Raw genomic sequence first — 24,535 nt, 5'->3', positions numbered from 1 at the left:
AGTCTTTAGGAAAATGCAAATCAAAGCCACAATGAGATACCACTTCACATCCAGTAGAATAGCTATAATAAAAAGACAGACAATACCAAGTGTTAGCAGGAATGGGAAGAAATTAAGACCCTCATGCATTGCTAGTGGAAATGTAAAATAATGCATCTCTTTGGAAAATAGTATGGCAGGTCCTCAAAATGTCAAACATAGAGTTACCATATGGCCCACCAGTTCCACTCCTGTGTATCTACCCAAGTGAAATAAAAACATACATTCACACAAAAACTCATACATGAACGTTCATAGCAGCATTATTTAGAGTAGACAAAAGGTAGAAACAACTCAAATGTCTGTCCATCAACGGGTGAATGGATAAACAAAACATGGTCTATCCATACAATGAAAAATTACCTGGCAAGTTGAAATAAATGAAGTAGTGATATATGCTACAACATGGATGAACCTTGAAAGCATTACCCTGAGTGAAAGAAGCCAGTCACAAAAGCCCATCCGTTGTATGAAATGTCCAGAAAAGGCAAATCTATAGAGATAGAAAGTAGATTAGTGGTTGCCTAAGGGCTGAAGGCAGGTATTGGAGGGATATTGGGAGTGACTAATAAAGGGTATGGGGTTCTGTTTGAAATGATGAAAATGTTTTAAAATTGACTGTGGTAATGGTTGTACAACTCTGTGAATATACCGAAACCATTGAATTGTACACTTTTAAAAGGTGAATTGTATGGTATGTGAATTATATCTCAATGAAGCTGCTTTTTAAAAGAAAGAAATGAAGTATTGACACATGCTTCAACCTGGATGAACCTTGGAAACATTAAACTAAGTAAAAGATGCTAGTGACAAAAGACCCCACAAATCTGCAGACAGAAAATAAATCTGTGGTTGCTAATGAGAGAGATGGTAGGTGTAGGTCAAGAGTGACTAATTGCCAGGCATAGTGGCTAACACCCGTAATCCTAGCACTTTGGAAGCCTGAGGGAGGAGGATCACTTCAAGTTCTAGACCAGCCTGGGCAATAGCGAGAGCCCATCTCTAAAAAACTAAAAATTAGCTGGGCATGGTAGCACATGCCTACAGCCCCAGCTACTTGGGAGGCTGAGGCAGGAGGATCGCTTGAACACAAGAGTTCAAGATTGCAGTGAGCTACAATGACACCACTGCACTCTAACCCTGGCAACAGAGTGAGACCCTGTCTAAAAAAATAAAGAATACTAATGGGAATGGGGTTTCTTTTAGTGAGGACAGAAATATTCTAAAATATTAAACTGTGATGATTGCACACCTCACAAGTATATTTAAAAAACATTGAATTGTCTGCTTTAAGTCAGCAATTATATGCTGTGTGAATTATATCTCATTAAAGCTGTTTTTTAAAATGAATGAATTAGATCTATATGTATCCAACAGGAAAGATCACAAAAAATGTGGAGGGGAAAAGGCACATTGAGAAAGGAAACCTACAGTATAACACCATTTATGTGAAATTTTAAAACAAAAAAACAATAGTATCATTATATATTGTTTTGGGAGCAAAACATTCTTAGTAAGACATAAAAACTCAGATGGAAAAGGTATACTCCAACTGCAGGATTTTCCCTCTCTCCCCTATAAATAATCTTTTAAATGTTTTATGGCTTTACCTTCCATTGTTTATGTTTAGTATATAAGGAAATATATATTTTTTATATTCATATCCCCTTCCTTTCTTAGATAAAAGGTAGAATGCCATATATACTTTTCTCTTCAGTACTTTTTTTTTTTAACTTAACAATATATTCTAGAGATCACTCCAAAGGAGTTTATAGAGCTGTTCCTCTGAGGCTCTTTTATTAAGCTTGTTGGGGTTTATGTCTAAAAGGAGGAGGGCCAGAGATGGATGACTACATGGAGACGCTGAAGGATGAGGAGGACGCCTTGTGGGAGAATGTGGAGTGCAACCGGCACATGCTGAGTCGCTACATCAACCCCGCCAAGCTCACCCCCTACCTGCGCCAGTGCAAGGTCATTGACGAGCAAGATGAAGATGAAGTGCTCAATGCTCCCATGCTGCCATCCAAGATCAACCGGGCAGGTAACCTTAGAAGTGCTTTTTTGGGGAAGAGGGTGGGCAGCTTCAGGACATACCCCTCCTTAGCTGTACCAAAATGAGGTTCTTCTAGGTCAGGGAGTTTTAAACTGGGGTCCATAGACCACCATCCACCCTTGTCCCCCCAACCAAGCTGCCTGTGTGTAGAGCTTAGAGGATCCATGAACTTGAGAGAGGGGGAGAGAATCACATCTTTATTTTACAGCCTAAACTGAAATTAGCATTGCTTTCAATTAACAATGTCAGTAGGCAACAAATTACAGTAGTGATTAGTAATTCCTGTGATTTAGTCAACAATAAAAATTACAGATATCTTCATATCACATTACAGCTGTTGCAGATCTCTCAAAATACCATTTACACTCATCTCTCTTTTGAAATTACAGTACTTATTAGACCTGCCAAGAGATCTTGTTATTTAATGTATTAATAAAGAAGTACATTTATTACTGAATCACAAATTTGTTTAATATTTGATAACTGTATTTTATTATAATTGGTTTCGTTTGTAATCTGATGTATTTTATCTGTTTAAAAATATTCTGAGAAGGGGTCCTTAGGCTTTTCCAGCCTGACTTGGGGCCTATGGCAGTTTATCAGATTCGGTAAAGATAATAGGTATAGTTTCTGAAACTTGTTTTAGTTTTATATATGTACATGTATATACACATATATATGTTTATAGACTTTATATATGGACACTATAACACAATGTAAACTGTATTTCTTTCTGTGGGTAACAGTTTAAAAGGTTTGAGAATCACTGTCCCCCAGCTTGGCTGGTGGTGAGTAGCTTCTAAACTGTGACTCAATGGCAGACACCACTAATCAAACACAGCATGGGTTCCCACTGAGTTTGTGTGTAACTTTAGAATCCTTCTCAAAACAGTGCTCCAAGCAGCTTCACCAAACAATTAGAGTTGACATAACATAAAACTTATTTATTATGTCTGTCCTACAGAAAAAGGTTGAGTTTTAGGACCTCAAGTAAAGATGTATCTGAAAATAAAATGCTTAAGGAAAGGCCAAGAAACATAAGCAATAAGTGGAACCAGTAGTATAGACATTGGAAACTGCTGGGGAAATTACATTTAGGTTAATGATGTTTCCATACTCTAATAATCCCAAAGAAGAACATAGAGCTATGCCTGCTTCCCATGACTTTTTCTAGCTCCCGAACCAAATATTTGCCTTCCTGCTCTGAATCCCAGAGCACCACATTTTATCCCATAACTGTTATTTCGATTCTAGCCTCCTTCATTCACAGAAGAGATGATGCCTGTATGGTTCATTTTAGCCTTGGTCAATTGGGAAGCTCTTTAAAACTGTTGGTTTCCTGCAGCTGCGAGTCCATTTATCCTGGTTCTACCAATTTATTATAGAAAGGAAATGAACATTCACTGAACCCCTGCTCAGTACCTGGCACCTTGATTTATTATAATAATACATTTTGTGGACTTCAGGATACAACTTAGGAGTGACAGAATGTGGCGACATTGTCTTCTTAGAGTTTATTGAGGGATTTAAGTTTAGGATAAGACCAGACATGGAGACTTGCTTCCATTCAGACATGCATTCCTCTCACATGGTCTCTCCCCTAGGCCGATTGTTGGACATCCTACATACCAAAGGGCAAAGGGGCTATGTGGTCTTCTTGGAGAGCCTGGAATTTTACTACCCAGAACTGTACAAGCTGGTGACTGGGAAGGAGCCTACCCGGAGGTTCTCTACTATTGTGGGTAAGTGGCTTTGCCATCAGGAACATACGCACTCTAAGAGGAGATGGATGTGTGTGTCTGTGTCTGTGTGTGTGTTTGTGTGTGTCCTCAGTAGAGGGACAGTTCTAAATCTCTGAGCCTGTGACATGTAGGATTTGGGGACTGCCAACCACTTATTTTGCCTGATGATGAAAGGTAGGTGACAGAGGGACAAACTGAAGCAGGGGATGAGAGAAATGGGTGTGCTGGGGTGGAACAAAAGTTTATTTTACCCTCTGGATCTTCTCCTTACTTTGGCTGCTCTCTGGCCAGTGTACCATGAGACAGAGCCTTTAGGCATCTTGTCTTCTTAATTTTCCTTCCTAAACAATATTGAGTCAGTTTTCTCTCCATCTCCACCACTACCCCCTACTCCAGACTCACACAAACCATGAACGCCCCACATCCACTCCTCATCTGTTCCAGTGTTTTCTCCATTCCTTCAATACCCTCCCGTTTGAAATCCTTCGGTGGTTTGCCATTGCTTCCATGTAAAGACCCTACATGGTCCAGCCCCTATTTTCTCTCTCTCCTACACACCCTGGTAGCTCCCTATACCTTTACACTGTGAAGTCCTCATAATATGTAGTTACATTTGCGGGTGATCATTGATTTTGTTAATGTCTGTCTCTCTGTTACTAAGCCATAAGCTCTACCGGGACCAAGGCCATTTCACTCACTCTGAATCCCCAATGCCTAACAGGTAGTAGGAGCTCAGTAAAACGCTGGTGAGTGAATGAGTGAACGAATGACACCTGCCCTGCGTCTGGAACCTCCTTTTTCCCCTTCCCAGTCCTCAGGCCTGACTGGGTGCCCCCTCTCCACAGTGGAGGAGGGCCACGAGGGCCTCACGCACTTCCTGATGAACGAGGTCATCAAGCTGCAGCAGCAGATGAAGGCCAAGGACCTGCAGCGGTGCGAGCTGCTGGCCAAGTCTCGGCAGCTGGAGGATGAGAAGAAGCAGCTGACGCTGACCCGGGTGGAGCTGCTGACCTTCCAGGAGCGGTACTACAAGATGAAGGAGGAGCGGGACAGCTACAACGACGAGCTGGTCAAGGTGAAGGATGACAACTACAACTTAGCCCTGCGCTACGCCCAGCTCAGTGAGGAAAAAAACATGGCGGTGATGAGGAGCCGCGATCTCCAACTCGAGGTGAGGGGCGCCCGGGGCTGCACGGCCAAGCTGAGCGAGGGGGAAACAGATGTCGCTGGGGCTAAAGACCCCTATACAGGCACGGGCAGACATGTACTCCCTAGCTGCCCAAGCTTAGTGCCCACCGGCTGAGTGGGAATGCAGGACACAGGGGTTCCGCCATGTGGCGCCTAGATCCACCATGCGCATGCGTGTGTCCTCTGTAGCGCTTAGCGCCACTGGCTCAGCAGCCTCCATCTGCTGTGCGCATGTGCAGACAAGCTGACACGGACCCAGCCAGGCTTTCCAACGCTAGCTTGAAGCCCAGATCCATTCTGCGCTTGGTAGCGCGCGGGCAGACCCACGCGGGGGTGTTAGTGTGGCTAGCTCCACCAATGCGCATGTGCAGACATGCGCACGCAAGCCCTGCGTCAGGGGACATGGCGGCCCCCCGGGCGCGAACTGCGGCGTTTGGGAAAATTAGCGTGGAAATGGACGTAGCACCTGTTCCTTGGTTGCATGAACTTCTTGGGGCCAGGACTCTGATCTTCATCGTTGTATCCACAAAGCTCAGCATGGTGCCTGGCCCAGTGAGATAGTCGATACATCTGCCAATGAAGGCCCCACCTACTAAATGATTGATGTCATTAATGAGTTTACTTCCAAACTGGATTTGCTTCATCCATGCTTTCTTTCTATTTTTTGAGTGCCACCTTGCACCAGGCTCTTTTCCAGCGATGCATAACTCAAGACTAAAGCCATGCTGTCACGGAGCTCACATTGTAATCAGAAAACAAATACATAAATGCCTGTTAGTAATAAGTGCTATCAAGAGAAGACAGAGTATGAGGACAGAGAACAAGGTGTGCTGTTTTAAATAGGGTGGTCAGGAAAGGTCTCTGAGAAGGAGACACATGAGCAGAGATCTGAAGAAAAGGCGGGAGCCAGCCACATAAGTCTCAAGAAGAAAGCACATGCAAAGGCCCCACGTAGGGAGCAGGGTTTATTTTTATTTTATTTTGAGAAATAGCAGGAGAGCCAGTGAGGCTGGAGTCAAATGCACAAATGGTACAAAAGGAGGTGGGAGAGATGGCCAGGGTCCAGATTATGGAGGCATGGTAAGAACTTTGGAATTTATTCTAGTCATAATGGGAAGCCACTGAAGGATTGAAAGCTGAGGAGTGGCAATTGATTTATATCATAGAAGGATCACTCTGGCTGCTGGGTGGAAAATAAACTCTCAGAATATTTATTAAGCACCTGCCATGTGTAAGGCACTGTGCTAAGCGCTGTGGGAGACACAGGGATAAATAACCTGAGCTCTGCTCAGGTCACTTACAATTTAGTGAAGTAGACAGATCAGTAAACAATCCCCTAGAATTCAGGCAAATTGAGTCAGTGGTATAGCAGGCAATGGAGTGTTTCCATTAAGAGCATGAGCTTTTAAGTCCGATAGTTTTGAGTTCAAATTCTGACGTCTATCTTTACTACTTACTTAGCTATTGGCCTCAATTTCCTCATTTGTAAATGGCAATAATGAAAATAATATCTCTGCCCTAGGATTGCTGAGATAGTGAACCATAAGTCTTTGGAAGAGTGGCTGACCCAGTAAGCACCCCACATTGGTAGAACCCCATGCCCCCTTGTGTGGAACTCAGGATCTGGACCTAGCACAAGATGCGTGTGTTGATCTTTGAAGATGCTGAGAGTTTCTTCTTTCTTTCTTGTGTGTGTGTATGTGTATGTGCCGTGCGCCCAGGAAGAGAGAGATCTGTGCTATTTTACCTAGGATTTGGAAAAGTTAACCTGTGGTAGGGACTTATAAATTTCCTAGAACTTCCTCGTGTATTACATTTCCCAGGAGATATGTTATTAGTGAGAAAGCATGTAGAACTTAGAAGAACATCTGGCCAGTGGAGTCCCTGGGCCATGTCTCAGCCCCAGGCGGCTTCCCTGCGTGCCCCTTTCTTCATTATCTCAGGCCATTGGGGTGCAGCAGTACTTTCCTTGCTACAGTCACCACCCTCTAACTGTCAGATTTTTGAGACTGTTCTTCCCACAACCCTAGATTTGAAAGATGACACCTTCCCCTTTGGTGCCTCCTTGCAGCCCTGAGCACAGCCTTCATGTTGGGGGTATTTTACCAAAGCCAATTAGTTTGGAGAAGCAGACAGGCTTAGTCACAAAGGTTCAAGAAGTTTTCTGATAGTCCCAGTTCCTGATATTAAACTCAAGGGTGAAAATCAGCACACCTCTGCTTGTCCCATTTTCAAATGCAGTAGCTGCTTCCTCCAGGAACCCCCTCTTTCTGGCACTAAATCTGGGCAGGTCCTTTAGGCCAGAGATCCTGCAAACTTACAATCTGATGGGTTTCAGGCAGGCCTTTTTTTTTTTTTAGCAGCAGTGCCATTTGTTCAAATAAAATCTTATGTGAAGTCCAAGAGGACAAAGCATACAAACAGAGCTTCTCTGGGGGATAAAATTGAGTGGGGAGCCCCAAACCCTGACTTCTCCACCCTCTCTTCATTCCCTTCCATAACCCTGGGGTTCTTTGTGGAATCCTTGAGTTCTGAGGATCAGAATTCGAAACCCATACCTTGATGAAACACCAGCTTGAGTGTCTTTTATCCTAATCTGTAACCTCTCCCACCCCATAAAAGTTACCCAAGGGAATTTTCTCTGAGATATATAGCCTCTTTAAAACTGTTCTAAACTGACTCATCAGGAACTCTCCATCAACAAGGAGATGGTGATTTGTTTCACTGGAGAAGGTTTCTGTGAGCCCTTCTCTGCCACCAACTGCAAGGAAGGAGGGGCACACGCAGGTTATGCTGGAAGTCCAGTGGGATCTGGGGACACATTGCCTTTTCTGAGTGTTTCTTGCCAGCTGCATTTTCCCCTGGGTACCCTTGGGGTGTTTCAGATCGATCAACTAAAGCACCGATTGAATAAGATGGAGGAGGAGTGTAAGCTGGAGAGAAACCAGTCGCTGAAACTGAAGAACGACATCGAGAATCGGCCCAAGAAGGAGCAGGTTCTGGAACTGGAGCGGGAGAATGAGATGCTGAAGACCAAAAACCAGGAGCTGCAGTCCATCATACAGGTGAGGGCCTGGGTGGGGCAGGATGGGGACAGGCAGGGGACAAACTTCCTGCTAGGGTGTCAGTCCCAGAGTCCTGCCCCGAACCTTGCTGACTGCAGGGCCACAGACATGCATGTCATCCCTGGGTTCCTTACTTTCCTCCTCTGTAAAGAGGTGACCACATCACCCACTTGTGGAGATATGGCATTCTGTGAGATAATATTTATGAATTTGAAGCCCTCTGTGAAAATCACCATGCACGTGGCAAACAATGCCCTGAGCACTGTGAGAAGACAAAAGTCCACCCAGGAAACCTATTTGCTCTTAGAGATTTCAAGAAACTCGACTTTAAATCCTTGCCACTTGTTCAAACTTCAGGTGCCCCCACAGTTGTCATCAGAGAATCACTTGTCAGTGTGGGGGAGGAAGTTACCGAGGAGTAGCATCCCAGAACACATCTGCAGGGAGAGAAACAGAGTGCATCCCCTCCTTTCTCTAAAATTGTCCCCCTCCCACCCCACCCCCATCCCCTGGACTGGCTGCCTGGGTTTCGGATTCTGTTTCCGAGCAGAGGATGAATCCTGGTTTAATCGGAACAATTGAGTGATATTTCGGGGGGGGGGGCATCTCTGGAATGCAGGTCAGCCCTCCCTTTGTTGTCACCTGTGCAGTGTTTGGGGAGCAGCAACTGCTTCTCTGGGCTCTGATAAGAGCCGGCAGAACAATAGGCTCGGCATATTCCTGAGCAGATGCTCCCGAGCGGAAGCGGGTTTTCTGCTTCTTTCCAGGTGATAAACTTCTTAAATGATAAGCTGCTTAGAGACCCCCAGAGACATCTCTTCTCGCCTCTGCCTTTCTGGCACAAAACCTTCTGCTGTGTCAGTGTCTGTTGCTGGCTCTTCTGTCCCCCGCCTTCCAGGGCCACCTTGCTCCCCACCCCTCACCCCGACACTGTCAAACCTCCCACCTGCCCGCCCAGGCCGGGAAGCGCAGCCTGCCAGACTCAGACAAGGCCATCCTGGACATCTTGGAGCACGACCGTAAGGAAGCCCTGGAGGACCGACAGGAGCTGGTCAACAAGATCTACAACCTGCAGGCGGAGGTCCGCCAGGCAGAGGAGCTGCGAGACAAGGTGGGAGTGGGGGACAGTGTCCCCAGCCAGTGCCCTCGAGCTGGCCCCTTTGCACCAGGGTGCACTGACTGATGTGTGTCAGCAGGAACTACTGACCCCACACTCCTTTCCAGGGACCGGTCTGACCCCTGGTATAAATTCCCTCTACTTCCCAGCATCTCGCTCCTTTCAGTTATGTGTGAGTCATCGTGTTAGCTCAGCACCTGTCCTCCCCTCCTGGCCAAAGGCCACAGGAGGGCCAGTGCCGTAACTACCCTGTCCTGTCCTCCCTACCTTACCTGGCACATACTACCGTGGTCCCCTGCACTCAGACAGCTGGCTCTCGGAGGGACAGGCCATGTCCTGACCATACCGGCTCAGGGAGGGAAGAGCCAGCTCCAGCCAGTGGGAAGGCATGACCAGAAAACAGCCGTGAGCCCTGACCTATCGATTGCCTAGTGCACGTATTGATTTCTCCGTGTCACTCACAGTACCTGGAGGAGAAGGAAGACCTGGAGCTCAAGTGCTCGACCCTGGGGAAGGACTGCGAGATGTACAAGCACCGCATGAACACGGTCATGCTGCAGCTGGAGGAGGTGGAGCACGAGCGGGACCAGGTAGGGACATCCCTGAGCACAGGGAGCCCAAAGTCGCACAGCAGGGCCTAGGCCCCAGGCCACAGGGCCTGTCAGTGTGTTTTGTCCAGTGTAAAGTCACTGACTATGCAGGGATTCCTCATGAATCTCTCTTTCCTATTTCTGTTCCAAAGATGAATTCCACTCTTAGAGCCTCTCAGAATTCATACCCCCTCAGGTATCACAGAGGTCTCAGCTGGGCTCTAGTGGCTTCCAAAACCAAGTGTGGTCCTTAAATGCATGATATCTCAAGTGAGAGAGACAGGTTCAGATCCCAGCCCCACCTTCATAAGGTGTGTGCCCGCAGGCTAGCTGTCACCACCTTGACACCTCAGTGCCCTCATCTGTAAAATGGGGATAATCACAGTATCGCTGGCTCGGAGCGTGGGCTCCTGGAGATGCTGTGTCACATTTCTCAGCACAGTGCCTGGTGCGTCTCCGGGCTGGACAAACAGCTCTGTGATGGTATTGACGAAGGAGGCAGTGACTGAAACGCCCGAGAGTCAAGGTCAAGACAGAAGCCACGCCGATGTGGCTGTCCCCTGGCTGGGAGACCCTGGGTGTCCCCGGGCGTGATCTGAGTGGGTTGAGGTGATGCGCCAAGCAGCCCTCGCCCCGCTTCTCCCTGCAGGCCTTCCACTCCCGAGACGCAGCCCAGACGCAGTACTCGCAGTGCTTGATTGAAAAGGACAAGTACCGGAAGCAGATCCGCGAGCTGGAGGAGAAGAACGACGAGATGCGCATCGAGATGGTGCGGCGGGAAGCCTGCATCGTCAACCTGGAGAGCAAGCTCCGGCGCCTCTCCAAGGACAGCGGCTGCCTCGACCAGGTGGGCCGGGCTGGGCTGGGTCCCACTCGCTAAAGCTGGTACCCTCCCTGCACCAGTGGACAGCTGGCCAGGGTCACCACCTCCCCGTGCAATGGCTTTTCGTACGCTGGGAGCCAGAAGTACACCCTTCCCTCTCACACCCTGGACAATCCACGTCCTTTAACCCTCTGTACTTGTCTGTGTAGTGACACATAGGAGCCACTCATTTGCAAGTTAGGAGATGCAGGGTGAAGCCTGGCCTGGCCACTTCCTAGCTGGGCATCTTCTCCCATACGGGCTTCGGCACCCTTTCTGTTGACCACAGCCAGCCACTGACCCCCAGTGGAGCTTCCCCCACCTTCTGAACCATCGCTGGGTTTAAGCTACCCTGCTCTTGTTAGAGTTGCTGGTTCCCATGAACAAACTCTCCGTTATGGACAGTGTGAACTGCAGCGTGCACTTCTCAGCAGGGCCCAGGTGCTCAGAAATAAACGAATGGTGCCGTCACTCAGGCGCAGTGCAAAGTGCTTTCTGTGCATTGTCTCATTTAACACAGAGAACTGTCTTGCAAGGAAGGCATACACTATCCTTATTTATAAAGAAAGAGACCCAGATACATGTAGCTGGGGGGATTGCCAGGGGTCCCAGCTCCTCAGTGGCCTGGGGGTGCTGTGATAAAGCACACCCCTGCCCTCAGAGGACTCAGAGCCCAGCACTGGGAACACATGCAGCAGCATGACATTTCAATGCAATGCTGTAAACTCCAGGTTAAAGGGGCTCCAGGGAGCTCAGGGGAGGAGGTCTTCCTTCCCTCTGGGTTTCAGGAAGGACCCCCTGCAGCAGGCAGGGGGCTCTCAGTGGCCCCAGGACCTCTACCTGGATGCTCTTCTCCCAACCTCACCTGGCCAGGTCCACTCACCTTCTGCTCTTGGCTGATATGCCACTTCCCCTGGGAGACCTTGGCCCCCATCATGGGAACCAGGGCCCTCTGTGACATGAGTATGTGCCACAGTTTGTCATCATGCATGAGCTCCATGAAGGGCCCTCTGATTCCAACGCCCAGCATGGTGCCAAGCACAGGGTGGGCTCTTGGGGAGCACCTTCCAAATCCACACAGGAAGGCTGTGATGGCACCTGGTTAGGGGAGCTCTGATTCCATACCGCAAGGTTCATGCAGGAAAATAGGACAGAAAGCTTTGGGTTTGGAGGCAGCATAGCATGAGAGCATTGTGTGGCTTTGGGGGTCACACAGAAGCTCCTTAAGGCGCTTGCACCTCAGCTTCCTATTTTGTAAAAAGTGATTATTAAAAACTGTGTGTAGGCTGGGTGAGGTGGCTCAGACCTGTAATCCTAGCACTCTGGGAGGCTGAGGCGAACGGATCACTCAAGGTCAGGAGTTTGAAACCAGCCTGAGCAAGAGTAAGACCCCGCTCTACTAAAAATAGAAGAAATTAAGTGGCCAACTAAAAATATATAGAAAAAAATTAGCCGGGCATGGTGGTGCATGCCTGTAGTCCCAGCTACTCAGGAGGCTGAGGCAGAAGGATTGCTTGAGCCCAGGAGTTTGAGGTTACTGTGAGCTAGGCTGATGTCACAGCACTCTAGCCTGGGCAACAGAGTGAGACTCTGTCTCAAAAAAAAAAAAAAAAAAAAAAACTGTGTGTACTTGTCAGGGAGGATTAAGTGAGATAATAGATGTGAAGCCCTCAGGACGGTACCTGGCACTGTTCTTTATCATTGTTCAGTCATTCAGCAATATCTGTAATATTTTTAGCTTAGGAACAGAGCTAGAAATTGGAAATATAGTGATGGCATCAGCTTTAAGTGACCAAGACCAGGTAGGAGGCGATGTCCTTCCTGTTGTTAAAGAAGACGAGAGCCTGGTCCAGGCCCCCGCAGGTGGGTGGGCGGCAAGGACAAGAGGCCTAGGAGGAGGCGGCCAGTCGGGCCGGAATGAGAGGCCTCAGGGACGGCGGGCTCAGAAAAGAGTGGCCGTCCTGAGTGTCAGGCTTGGGAGGCCTCACTATTTTGCCAACCAGTAGTAGCTGCCCATCAAGCTATGTCACCAGCGCCACCTTCTCTTTGTCCTCAGAGCCTGCCCAGGAACCTGCCCGTAACCATCATCTCACAGAGCTTCGGGGACGCCAGCCCCAGGACCAATGGCCAAGAAGCAGATGATTCTTCAACCTCGGAGGAGTCACCTGAAGACAGCAAGTACTTCCTGCCCTACCACCCGCCCCGGCGCAGGATGAACCTGAAGGGCATCCAGGTACTGGGCGTGGAGGGCAGGCGGCACAGGTGCCCGCGTCAGGCCCCTGGGCGGGAGGCACGGGGGAGCCAGCCCTACAGGCAGACAAGGGCGTGTCACGACCATGCCTGTTCTGGGCGGGGCTCGGGACTCAGATGTGGCTCCACCAGTTCCAGCCCTGTGAACAGAAATCACGCCACTTATGCTTTTTGCTTATTTATTTACTTTTGCTAAATCCCTCTCGAAGTTAAGAGAGAAAGAGAGGCCGGGTGCGATGGCTCATGCCTATAATCCTAGCACTCTGGGAGGCCGAGGTGGGCGGATTGCTCAAGGTCAGGAGTTTGAAACCAGCCTGAGCAAGAGGGAGACCCCGTCTCTACTATAAATAGAAAGAAATTAATTGGCCAACTAATATATAGAGAGAAAAATATTAGGCGGCATGGTGGTGCATGCCTGTAGTCCCAGCTACTGGGGAGGCTGAGGCAAGTAGGATCACTTGAGCCCAGGAGATTGAAGTTGCTGTGAGCTAGGCTGACACCACGGCACTCACTCTAGCCTGGGCAACAAAGTGAGACTCTGTCTCAAAAAAAAAAAAAAAAAAAAAAGGAGAGAGAGAGAGAGAAAGAGAATGAAATAAGCATCATGTCCACATTCATTTGTTTATCCACCAAATAAGTATGGAGTGCCATCACTTGCCAGGCACCATTTGGGGAGCCGGAGTGACAGCAGTAATCCTGTGGCTTTCCTCAGGACCTGGTGCAGTCGTGGCAGAGGCCGGCTCCTGATAAGGACGCAGGAAGGGAGGGAGAGAGGGAGCGAGGGAGGGAGGCCATCTCCCAGGCGGTGCCCTGGCCTCTCCCAGCCCCGCACGCATGAGCCAGGGCCCTGAAGCAGCACATCGGAGCCCAACCGGGGAACCCTTAGCACCTCATGCTGAGGGTGGCGGGCAGCTGCGGGAGAGCCTCCTCCTGTCCTGGCAGTTCCTTGCGTACCCAGCTCTGCTCAGCCTCGTGTCCCCGTGCGTCACCCCTTCCCCTCGGCCGCTCTTGGCTCTCGTCCTGTCTTCTGCCAGCACCGTGTTGCACGGCCTCCCTGGGAGGCTGTTTGCCTGCACCAGCAGCTGCCTGACTCGAGCCCAGGGGAGCCGCTGCGTCTTGTCATCCCGGCCACGGGAGATGGCATTGCGTTCGTTCTGTGCCAACCCAGGCGGCCACGTGACAAGGGGCAGGATGGCGCACCTCGTTTCATTTTTTCCTTAGCTCTGGTGACATGTGTCTGGGGCCTTGTTTGATTTGTGTCCTGCGTCTTGTTTCTTCCCCTCCCCTCTCTTCAGCTGCAGAGAGCCAAATCCCCCATCAGCCTGAAGCGAGCATCAGATTTTCAAGGTTAGTGAGACGCCTGAATCCCTCTCGCCATCTCATCCGTCACTCCAGCTCTCTCGGTCCATCTGTTTCTCCCACTGGGGCCATCAGTCCTGCAGGGTTAACCTGGAGAGGCCTTGGGGGTCCCCCGGTGGTGGGGTCTGCCCAGATAGCAACTAATGTTTATCGGTATTCAAAGCGAGCAGGAGCCTGGATGGCAGGCATATCGCCTCTGTGGTTCCCTCCACCCCACCCCACTGTACCTGGTGGGTCTGTCCAGAGCCCCTGACTCTTCTGCTGACTGTGCGTCTCTGCTCACAGGTTGTCAGCTGGAGGACTGTGTGCCCTTCCCTTAAGACTTTGGTCTGGGTGGTCCCCAGATTCATGAGGCTGCCTGTTCACCCGCAAGCCTCTGGTCCTCCAAGACACACTGCTTCCAGCATCCTCCCTCCCACTCGTGCTGGTCTGCGTGATCGGCCAGCAAGGCTTGGTGCAGGCAAATCAAGCACCTACTATGTGCCAGGTGCTGGAAGGTCTTGGTAGATGCCCATGGAGCCCACACACTCAGGCAGGGCCATAGCCAGGAGGCGGAACGTGCGTGGGACACTGAGAGAGCATGTGGAGGAAGGTTGGAGAAAGATCCCTCGTGAAGGGAACATTTAAACAGGGCCTGGAAAAGGCAGCATTTTGGCCAACGGGCAGTCTCCGGAGAGACTCCTCAGGACGGATCTTAGCACGTAAACAGAGGTGTGGACCAGGAAGTGTGCAGCACAGAAGCTGCCCTGCAGACGTGGCGCACAGAGCAGGAGAGTGCCGGGGCTGAGACCTCAGGCACCGTGCTGGAGACATGGCCCATCCTGCACAGGGAGGACCTCTAGATGGCTCGGGGGAAGGCAAGAGAATGAGGAAGCCCTCGTTTCAGGCAGTTCTCGTCAAGCCTGGAGGGCAGGGGAGAGGCCCAGAGCTGGGGCCCAGTCCAGATCCCTCATGGCTTCGTCAGGAATCTCAGTGGCCCTCCTATCAGGAGGGAAGTGCAAAGGGCCTGGGGCCCGTGGGAAGTAGAGAGGGCATTTGTCCCAAAGGGAAGGGAGAGGTGCATCCAGCCACAGGGCTTCATTGCTCCTCACCAGACCCTGGCAGGCTTCCCACTGGAAGGTGCCAGGGACCCGGGGGAGGACAACAAGGTGCACACCAACCGAGGTGCGTATGTGCATCTGTCTATGGCTGTCTGTGTCTGTGCGCACACACGCACGCACAGCACGACAGGAGGTGACCAGGAGAACACAGATGACAAAGCCATCAGATGAGAGCCGAGAGGAGTGTGCAGAGTTCCCAGGCAGCAGGGGCAACGCCAAGGGAGGCTTTACTGAGGGGGGACAAACCTGCCCCGTCCCCACTTGCCCTGGTTCGCTGGTTGGCCAGCCCTGCCTGTCAGGGTGAATTGGAATCCATTCTGAGGATGGAGAATTGGGCAGGGGGACCTGTGCCCCCAGCTGTCCATTGTCCCCAGAGAATGCGCAGCATGTCCCCAGAGGCAAATGACGTCATCCCCCTTGACCCGGGCTGCTGGGGCTGGCCCTGGCAGGGGGCAGGGGCATGTTGGTGAAGAAGGCCCTCCCAGGAGCCTCCATGTAGGGTGGGATGGGAAGAGAAGGTTTCGAGCACTCTTCCTCCTGCAGATGCCAGAGGGGGGTCCGTGCCCCACCTGGCAGGAGGCGGCTCAGGGTGTACGGCCTGGTGGGAGAGCCCTGCCCTCCGTGCGCCTTGCTCTGATTTCCTTTCCCTCCCTTTTCTCTCTCTCTCCTCTCTCTTTTCCACCTCAACCCCCCTGGACACTTCCCTTCTCCATCTCTCCGGCATCTTGGGGACAGTCAAGGGACATGAAGAGGAAGGCGCCGACGCCATCCCCCGCTCCTCCAACTCCCTGCCCTCCCTGCCCGTCAGCAGCTCCTTCTCCAAGATGGTGCGTCTCCGCCCTGCCGCCCACCCCCAGCACCCGGCCCAGGTCCCCACCTCGCCCTCCTGGGTTGCAGCCCAGCCTGCCTTATGTTTATTTAAAGACCTTTCCACAGCCTCACAATGTATTTACACCTTCCTGCCGCCTGCTTTCCCAATTTAACACTTGGTGGGAGGAGGAGCCGGCCTCCGAGGGGCTGTAGCAAATCGAGCAGGCAGCTGAAAATTCTGCCACAGCTTCGCCCCTGGCGGCTCCGGAGGCCTGGGGGCTCAGGGCTGGGGGTGGGGGCAGTGCAAGCTGCAGGAGCCGCCACAGAGCCCAGGCTGGGCCCCCTCCTGGCCCAGCGTCCCCCACTCCCCAGCTGCAGCCCACCTGGCCAGAGCCAGGCAGGGTCCCAGCCACTGCATCCAGTGCCACTCGCCCCCAGCCAGGCAACAGAAGGCACAGGATTGGAAATTCTAACCCCGAGGGGAAGCCCTAGGAAGCTTGTCGGCTCAGCTTACAAAATCAGCCCCTAAGGGAGGCAGAGATTTCATAACGAATGATGCCTGTCTGATGGCGGCTCTGAGTGGCAAAATCCAAGGCTCTTATTTAAGGCAGCCCTTGCCAGGAGCCGGCAGGCCTGGTTTCAGAGGTCACCCTCCAGCAGCTGTGCTGTCCAGGGGCATCCGCTGCCCTCCCGACCACACTCCAGCCCCACAGTGTCCATCATGCCCACAGCAGGCGCAGCTGGGGGACATCGCGCTCAGCCTGTGCGGGTGGCAAGACACCCCGTGGCCTCCAGGGCCTTGGCTGGTTCCCTCCCGCCTGCATCCTCCCTGTGAGCAGATGTGTGAGCAGATGTGCTCCTAGCTCGGCGGCTGCGGCACCCCAGGCAGAGCGCGAGCCTTCTCCAGCCAAGGTCGCTGCCGAGAACCGGGTCGCTGCGCCCACACTGCCTGAGTCAGGGGGCAGAACCAATCCGAGTTAAATTTAGTCCCTGTGTATATGGTATTTATGCCCGCGGAGCCCGGGCGCATGCATATCCGGCTCCAGCAACACGTCTGTGTGTGTCTGAAGCAGCCCCACCGGAGCCGCAGCAGCATCATGTCAATCACCGCCGAGCCCCCGGGAAACGACTCCATCGTCAGGCGCTACAAGGAAGATGCGCCTCATCGCAGGTGGGTGGCAGGTGGAGGGAGGAGGTGGGACATCTGCAGGGCCCCACCATGTGCCAGTTTGCTCACCCTGCCCCCGGCTAGTCTGGGCCCAAGAACTCAGCCGTCCTTCCCTCCCCCAACCCATGTACACACATGCACACTCACACACACTCAACTCACACGAGTGCCCTCCCTGCCCCCCTCATGTTTTGCAGCACAGTCGAAGAAGACAACGACAGCGGTGGCTTCGACGCCTTAGACCTGGACGGTAGGTGTCTGTCGGGTCTGGGAGGGTCACAGTTGCCTCTCTCGAGAGCAGGGCACCTTGCACACACCTCTGACCGACAGCAGGGCCTGCCTAGGAAGGGGCCCTGCACATAGTAGGTCCTCGGGAAATGCCTGTGGAATGACAAAGAGAAGGAGATGAGCCTCTGTCCCCAGGCTTGCCTGTGGCCAGAGACGCCCTGGGAGCACATTCTCTGTCTCATGGGCAGTGGGGACACAATTAGGAGGAATGCTCTCGTGAGTCGTGGCCAAGCCCTGCAGAGATGCTTGGCCCATGTACCAGCTCCAGTTTAATCCAACGGCTGCTTCTGGAAATACTATTGTTATCACATTCCGCAGATGAGGAAAGGGAGTCTTAGAGACACGCAAGAACAGTAGGGTGGAGGGTGGCGCGGACGCAGGGAGTGCTCATAAGAAATCCGTACGTTAAGCTGGTAACCAACCTGCATAAAATGAGTATAGGGTGAGGGGACCAGGTTATTTTTCATTCCCTGAAATGGGGGGGTGTAAGGCAGGCTGACACAGACAGGGCTGAGGCTATGGGATGGTCCTAAAACACCCTCGCAGGCAGGGCTGGTGCTGTGAGGAGGCCGCACAGAGCCAGGACCGTGGGCTCGGTCTCCAGGGCAGAGCGTGTGTGAGGCACCAGCCACCCTCCCCCCAGCCAGGAAGTCCAGCTCGGCCCAGCACCCCTCTCCCCGCCTCGTGCTAGGAGCACACAAATGCACAAACTCACGTTAGGAGACACACAAACTCACGTCCCCAAGTCCCTGCCTTGGCAGAGACAGTGAGGTTACAGCTGTGAGCCAGTGGGGCAGACGGATGCAGGCTCCCAGACCCGAGGAGCATCTGGATGGGTCAGTGGGAGGGAGAGAAGGAGGAAGTGCTGATCGGGGCTCTCTGGAGATGACTCCACATTCGCCTCCGGAGGGTGGCAGCAGGAGGCTGCAGCTCAGAAGCCCCCAGGCATGTCCTGCCAGCCCCCTTGGGTCCAGGCTGCCCCACTCTGCCCCCACCCCGTGCCAACCAAGGCTGCCAGCAGATGAGAGGCAAGATTAGTGGTCCTCCTTAATGGGGACCATTGGAGCCACCAAGTGTTAAAGAGAGGTTAGCACCTCATTGAGGCTGGGTAATGAGAAGAATTGAAAGAGTTTGGAAAGGGGAGAGCTGGGAGGAGAGGCCTGGGCAACCATCCAAGGTATTTTGCAGTGTCGGGGAAAAATCCCTCTGCAGAGAAGAAGCCTTTGTTATCAGCCCCGAGCAGCATTCGCAGGTCCAGGGTGTGTGGAGTAGGGGTCTCTCCCCCAGGGCCCCCCAGTCAGGCCATGTGAGAATGTGGGGAGGGGCCTCTGTGTCCGGCCCAGAGCCTCCTCTTTCTGCCCTGCTCAGGCCCAGAGGGTGGAAGCTGGTGGGTGTTGGGGAGACCCAGGGTGGCCCCAAAATGAAAATCTGAGGACTCAATTGAAAGGCAGAACCAGCTACTGCTAATGGAAAGACACCCCCCCAAACCCCACCACCTTTCCAGATACAAGAAAAGGATAAAAAAGGATTCTTAAAAACCATATCCCTAGTAAGCGGGCACTCCTAGAGGCAGGAATGGCTCTCGCGGAAAGGACGCAGGGCTGGACTGCCTGTGCCCCCGGGCCTCGGGGACTCTCAGGGACAGGCAGGGGTGGGAGGGCCAACCTCCCTCCATTCGGGTGCTGACAGGCCCTTGCTCCCTTGCAGACGACAGTCACGAGCGCTGCTCTTTTGGACCCCCCTCCGTCCACTCCTCCTCCTCCTCCCACCAGTCTGAGGGCCTGGACGCCTACGATCTGGAGCAGGTCAACCTCATGTTCAGGAAGTTCTCTCTGGAAAGGTGCCTCTGCCATCGCGCACAGGGGAAGCCGGGGTGGGGCAGGGGCGGGACAAAGGCCCCTCATCCCCTCGCTCCCCCACATGTCACGCCACGTGGCCAGCAAGGGGGCCAGGACGCCCCAGCCCCTGATGGACGCAGGAGGCTGTGCCACCAGGGTCCCCGCGCCCCTCTCACCCTGGCGTGTCCTGGTGGAGCCTTTCTCTCCTCAGCGCAGCTGCCTAACTGCCGTTTCATTTCCTGCCGCAGACCTTTCCGGCCCTCGGTCACGTCTGTGGGGCACGTGCGGGGCCCCGGGCCCTCAGTGCTGCACACGACACTGAACGGTGACGGCCTCATCACCCAGCTCACCCTGCTGGGGGGCAACGCCCGGGGCAGCTTCGTGCATTCAGTCAAGCCGGGCTCCCTGGCCGAGAAGGCGGGCCTCCACAAGGGCCACCAGCTGCTGCTGGTGAGGCGCTGGGGGCTGGGGGGGGGGGCCAGAGGTCACAACGCATGCCCCCTGCTGACAGGAGCCCCTGAGCCCTGTGTCCAGCTGCAGACCCCTGGGTGGGAGGTGGGAGCTGGAAGCAGCCCTTACCATCAGCCTCCAGGCGCTCCTCTCCCCAACTCCCCACGCGTGTTCCTGGAGCCCGTGCACACACACAGCACATGCCTGCTCCCAGGATGCTTCTGCCCTCGGCAGCCTGAGTGGGATGTTTGACTCCCCGAGGGGAGTAGTCTCACCCCGAGACTCTGCTGCCCACGGAGCTGGGGCAGAACGGTGTGTCTTTGCTGTCTAGCTGGAAGGCTACATCAGAGGCGAGCGGCAGAGTGTCCCCCTGGACACGTGCACAAAGGAAGAGGCCCACTGGACCATCCAGAGGTGCAGCGGCCCCGTCACGCTGCATTACAAGGTCAACCAGGAAGGTGAGGCTTGGCCGACAAGAGACTAGGAGACTCCAGACCTGGCCAAGGGTCGGGGCAGGTCCCGGACCAAACAAGTGACCCCACCGCCCAGAGCCCCGACTCCTCACCCTCACCCTCCATCAGGAGGGTCCGGGGAGCAGGTCTGGGAGAGCAGACAGGATGCTGGCAACCAGATCATGGCTTTGCTGTCTCATACTGGGCTCTGTCGCCAAGTCCCCACGCACCTGCCCTGGCACAGGGGACACAGCATCCCCAGCCTCAAGCACACGTGTCAGACCCAGGCAGGAGGAGGCAGTGCCCCTGGCCTGGATCAATCCTCCCTGCCAGGGTGAAGTTCATGGGTGGCAGCAGCTCTGGGGTGGCCCCACAGGGTGGCGTCACCTCTGAGCAAGGCCCTCGAGCCACATCCCCTACCCCAGGCCTTTTGCTGTGTGGTCCCCACCCCCCCAGGACGGTGGGCCTTACCCTCCCTTCCCATCTGGGCCCAGCAGCCTTTGATTCCTTATCTCCTCTGTTATCTCCAGGACAGAGCCCTGAGCTTTGTTTTCCATTTCCTGTGTCCCTGAGGTCTGAGTTCTATCTCTCACCGCTGGGCTTTCCTGCATGATCATCTCTGCAGCTGGATTTTATTTTTAACCACCAGGGCTCATGAATGTTTCAACAGAGCATAAATAGCCGTTTCTTTCTAGCCGCCCTCCAGTGCCGCCTGCTCGGCTCCTTCCCAGCAGCGTCCTGCCCATGGGGAAAACGATAATGACACTCTGTCCCCAATCGCAGGCCGAGTCGCCCCACACGCAGGGCAGGCTGCTCCCCGCTCCCGAGGCCTGGCTTTCCGGCCAGGCGGAAAATCTCTGGGCAGTGCCCTGCCCACTGGCGGGTAGCACCACAGACTGTGATGTGGGCAGCGCCCCCCAGCGGTGGGCGGGGGCAGAGCCCCGCAGTTGGAACTCCAGGAAGAGAAGGTTCACTCTGCAGGGACCTGCTTGTAGGCCCTTTGCTCACAGGGGGCAGAGAGCTCAGAGAGTGATGGCTGTTGACCCAGCTGGGTGGGTAGGAAGGACGCTGACATGCACTGGACAAAGTCAGACCCCCCAGAAGGACCCACCAGAGAACCCGTGTTCCTCCACGACACACAGTGGGGACATGGGCCAGACAACTGCTGGCTGAAACGTCCCTGGAATGTGTGGTATAGACACCTGGCGGGTTACTCTGGGCCTGGCTGTTAGAACTGGTTTAGCTTCTGCTGCGTTACACAGCCCTCTGCATGGGGGGCTGATTTGGGGATTTATATTGTGAATTTATATCATGGACATTTGCAGAGAGCTTGCTGTATTTATTGTACTCATGGTTTACACCTTGCTTGCTTCCTTCCAAAACATTTGCAAAACTTTACTTGCAAAGACAATGACACGTAAGGTTAAAACAACACGTACCATGGTCCTATCTCTTTGGAAAACCATTTGGCAGTATCTGCTAAGGCTCAATATATATGCACTCCATGACCTAGTAATTCCACCATATCCAAGAGAAATGAGCATATTGCACCAAAAGCAACCTGTAAGAATAATTCACTGTAAGTTATCCACAGTGGCCAAAAACTGCAAAATACAGATGTGCGCACAGGAGAATGGATAAACGCATAGTGTGGAGTGTAACACACCCATGCAAACGCACGCACTCCCAATACACGGCAGCGTCAGGGACAAACCCAAGGGGGGTGATGTTGAGCAGCCGAAGCCAGAAGCAAAAGAGCGAGTACTGTTAGGGTTCCCTGTACGTGACGCGAGACGCAGCTTATCCGCCGTGACAGCGGTTAGGGGACAGGCGCCTTTGGAAGGGCATTGACAGAGAGCTCTCTGGGTGGCGGCTACCCCGTGTATACATCTGTGAAAATTCATCAAACTAAATACTTAAGAATGTATGCAGTTTGCCATATGTAAGTTGTACATCAATTTAAAAAAATTAAAAAAGCAAATGCTGTGCCATGCTGGGAAAGGCGTGGAGGTCGTAGTGGAAATGCTAGTAGAGGCGATGGCTGCAGCTTTGCACAGATTTTAGCTCCGCACTGCCTGGCAGCCAAGAGAAAAAGGAAAACAGGTAAATGACACGGCTGCCCATTCATCAGGGAAGAACTTTTCCCTAGCCATGAACTCTAGAGGCACGTGTCACCTGGGCACATTATCTCAGGGCGGTGGTGAGTGACTTTGCTCTGGGAGCTGCTCCCACAGCCAGCCGGCTCTTCTCCCCCCTCCCCCCGCAGGGTACCGGAAGCTGCTGAAGGACGTGGAGGAGGGCCTGATCACGTCGGGGGACTCGTTCTACATCCGGCTGAACCTGAACATCTCCAGCCAGCTGGACGCCTGCACCATGTCCCTGAAGTGTGACGACGTCGTGCACGTCCGAGACACCATGTATCAGGACAGGCACGAGTGGCTGTGTGCGCGGGTGGACCTCTTCACGGACCAGGACCTGGACGTGGGCACGATACCCAGCTACAGCCGGTGAGGCCAGAGCCTGACCGCGAGGAGGACCAGGCAGGGCAGGGGCTGAGGAAGCCGTGAGCATCGGCAAAGGGGCCACAGAGGAGCCCAGGCCACAGAAAGGCCACGCCTGTGGCTGTTGAACAGGGAGGTCCCCCAGTCCCTCCTCCCCAGGAAGCCTTTCCTGCCTCCGCAGGGACGTTTCTCTCGCCCAGCACCTCCTGCAGGCTGGTGGTAACCAGACAGCTTGGCACTCGATTCTGTGCCCTCGCTGTGTCCCCTAGTCACTTCTCCTCCGTAGGCCACGTGCCAGCCACGCTAGGTGGCTGTAGCAGGCCTGGCTGTCCTGAGTGCAGGTGGCGCGTCAGGTAGCACAGCAGGCATCTGGAAAGCATCTGTGAGACCTTAGTGTCTGTGAGACTGGAAACTGCTTCCCGGGCCAGTCCCGCCAGGCAGGCGTCGCCAGGCAGGCCTGCAGGCGAGGGAAACAAGGCTCAGACAAGTGAAGCCACTTTGCCACAGCCCCACAGTCAGTCGGAGCCAGAGGCAGGATTCAGACTCAGATTCGAGGCACTGTCTTCTCCCCGGGGTGCCCTGGGGCTCGGAGCTCACACCATCCACAGGGCCGGGCACGGCCCCACCCGCACGGGCACCATGCAGAGCCGCTGCTGGCCCAGGCCCGGCCTGAGGCTCTGCCCCGCTTGCCTCCCCAGAGCCCAGCAACTCCTCCTGGTCAAGCTGCAGCGCCTGATGCACCGGGGCGGCCGCGAGGAGGCAGACCCTGCCCATCACACCCTCCGGGCCCTCCGGGTAGGTCTGCCCCTTGGCCCTGCAGGGCAGCAAGGACAGGGACCTCGCCAGCCTCAAACCCGCCTCCCCAGGTCTTTGTTGGCGGGAATAACAGCAGGGGGCGGCGGGATCCATTCATATTATTGAGACAGTGACTTACAGGGGCACGGATCTTTAGGAAGGGGACACCTTCTCTAGATGGAGCCCCATCCTCTTGTGCCCTTCCCCAGGCTCCAGCTTTGCCAGGGAAAAGGGTGGTGGCTGAGCCAGTTTCCCATTCCGGCTGGACTGTCGGCTCTGCTGTCTCTGGCCTCTGTCAAACAGTCACCTTCTCCAAGTCTCATGACTCCTCTTACCCCTCCCCGTCCACCCCCTTCTGAAACCCTTTGATCCCACAACTGAAGCTTCGGCACAGAGGGGCTTGGCGACAGGTCGCCGGTTCTCAACAGCATCACTGATCTCACCAGCCCTGCCAAGCCCAGCCGGGTCTGACTGATTGATAAACTCGTTTCAGAACACCCTGCAGCCCGAAGAGCTGCTTTCAACAAGCGACCCCCGGGTCAGTCCCCGCCTCTCCCGAGCGAGTTTCCTCTTCGGCCAACTCCTTCAGGTAAAGCTCTCCAGCGAGCCACTGACTTTGCAATCACGCTGGCTGTGGCCTTGCCCTCTGCCTACTGAGACCAGACGCCTGCATCAGAATCACAATGCTTTGTGTTTGTACACCACTTGCAACTTTTCACAGGGCCTCACATCTGCTGTCCCGTTTTATCCTCTCAGCGACAGGTCGGTAGACAGTCGGTAGACAGTGACTGTTGGAAGCAAGTCCCACTTTCATAAAAGATTTGAGGAAACTTGTGGCCAAAAGAAACTTAAGTCAGCTGTTCAAATA

The 24,535-nt window shown here is 53.4% G+C and overlaps 1 protein-coding gene across 1 annotated transcript in view; it reads left to right on the top strand.

Moving 5' to 3' along the window:
* CARD11 (caspase recruitment domain family member 11) overlaps window positions 1–24,535 on the top strand; it is a 106,412-nt gene that overhangs the window by 72,842 nt on the left and 9,035 nt on the right. Inside the window, exons 3-20 of the mRNA XM_020281496.2 lie at window positions 1,868–2,080; window positions 3,697–3,834; window positions 4,680–5,005; window positions 7,908–8,087; window positions 9,046–9,198; window positions 9,669–9,794; window positions 10,444–10,641; window positions 12,713–12,889; window positions 14,202–14,253; window positions 16,101–16,192; window positions 17,249–17,346; window positions 17,541–17,593; window positions 19,339–19,471; window positions 19,718–19,919; window positions 20,251–20,377; window positions 22,638–22,878; window positions 23,571–23,667; window positions 24,161–24,256. Coding sequence (XP_020137085.1) covers window positions 1,868–2,080; window positions 3,697–3,834; window positions 4,680–5,005; window positions 7,908–8,087; window positions 9,046–9,198; window positions 9,669–9,794; window positions 10,444–10,641; window positions 12,713–12,889; window positions 14,202–14,253; window positions 16,101–16,192; window positions 17,249–17,346; window positions 17,541–17,593; window positions 19,339–19,471; window positions 19,718–19,919; window positions 20,251–20,377; window positions 22,638–22,878; window positions 23,571–23,667; window positions 24,161–24,256 — 2,702 coding nt within the window. The remainder of the gene's footprint in view (window positions 1–1,867; window positions 2,081–3,696; window positions 3,835–4,679; window positions 5,006–7,907; window positions 8,088–9,045; window positions 9,199–9,668; window positions 9,795–10,443; window positions 10,642–12,712; window positions 12,890–14,201; window positions 14,254–16,100; window positions 16,193–17,248; window positions 17,347–17,540; window positions 17,594–19,338; window positions 19,472–19,717; window positions 19,920–20,250; window positions 20,378–22,637; window positions 22,879–23,570; window positions 23,668–24,160; window positions 24,257–24,535) is intronic.

Source organism: Microcebus murinus, chromosome 19, assembly GCF_040939455.1.
Source record: "Microcebus murinus isolate Inina chromosome 19, M.murinus_Inina_mat1.0, whole genome shotgun sequence".
Classification (NCBI taxonomy): domain Eukaryota; kingdom Metazoa; phylum Chordata; class Mammalia; order Primates; family Cheirogaleidae; genus Microcebus; species Microcebus murinus.
Note: the sequence above shows the minus strand (reverse complement) of the source record. Positions and strands in the feature narration are given on the sequence as shown.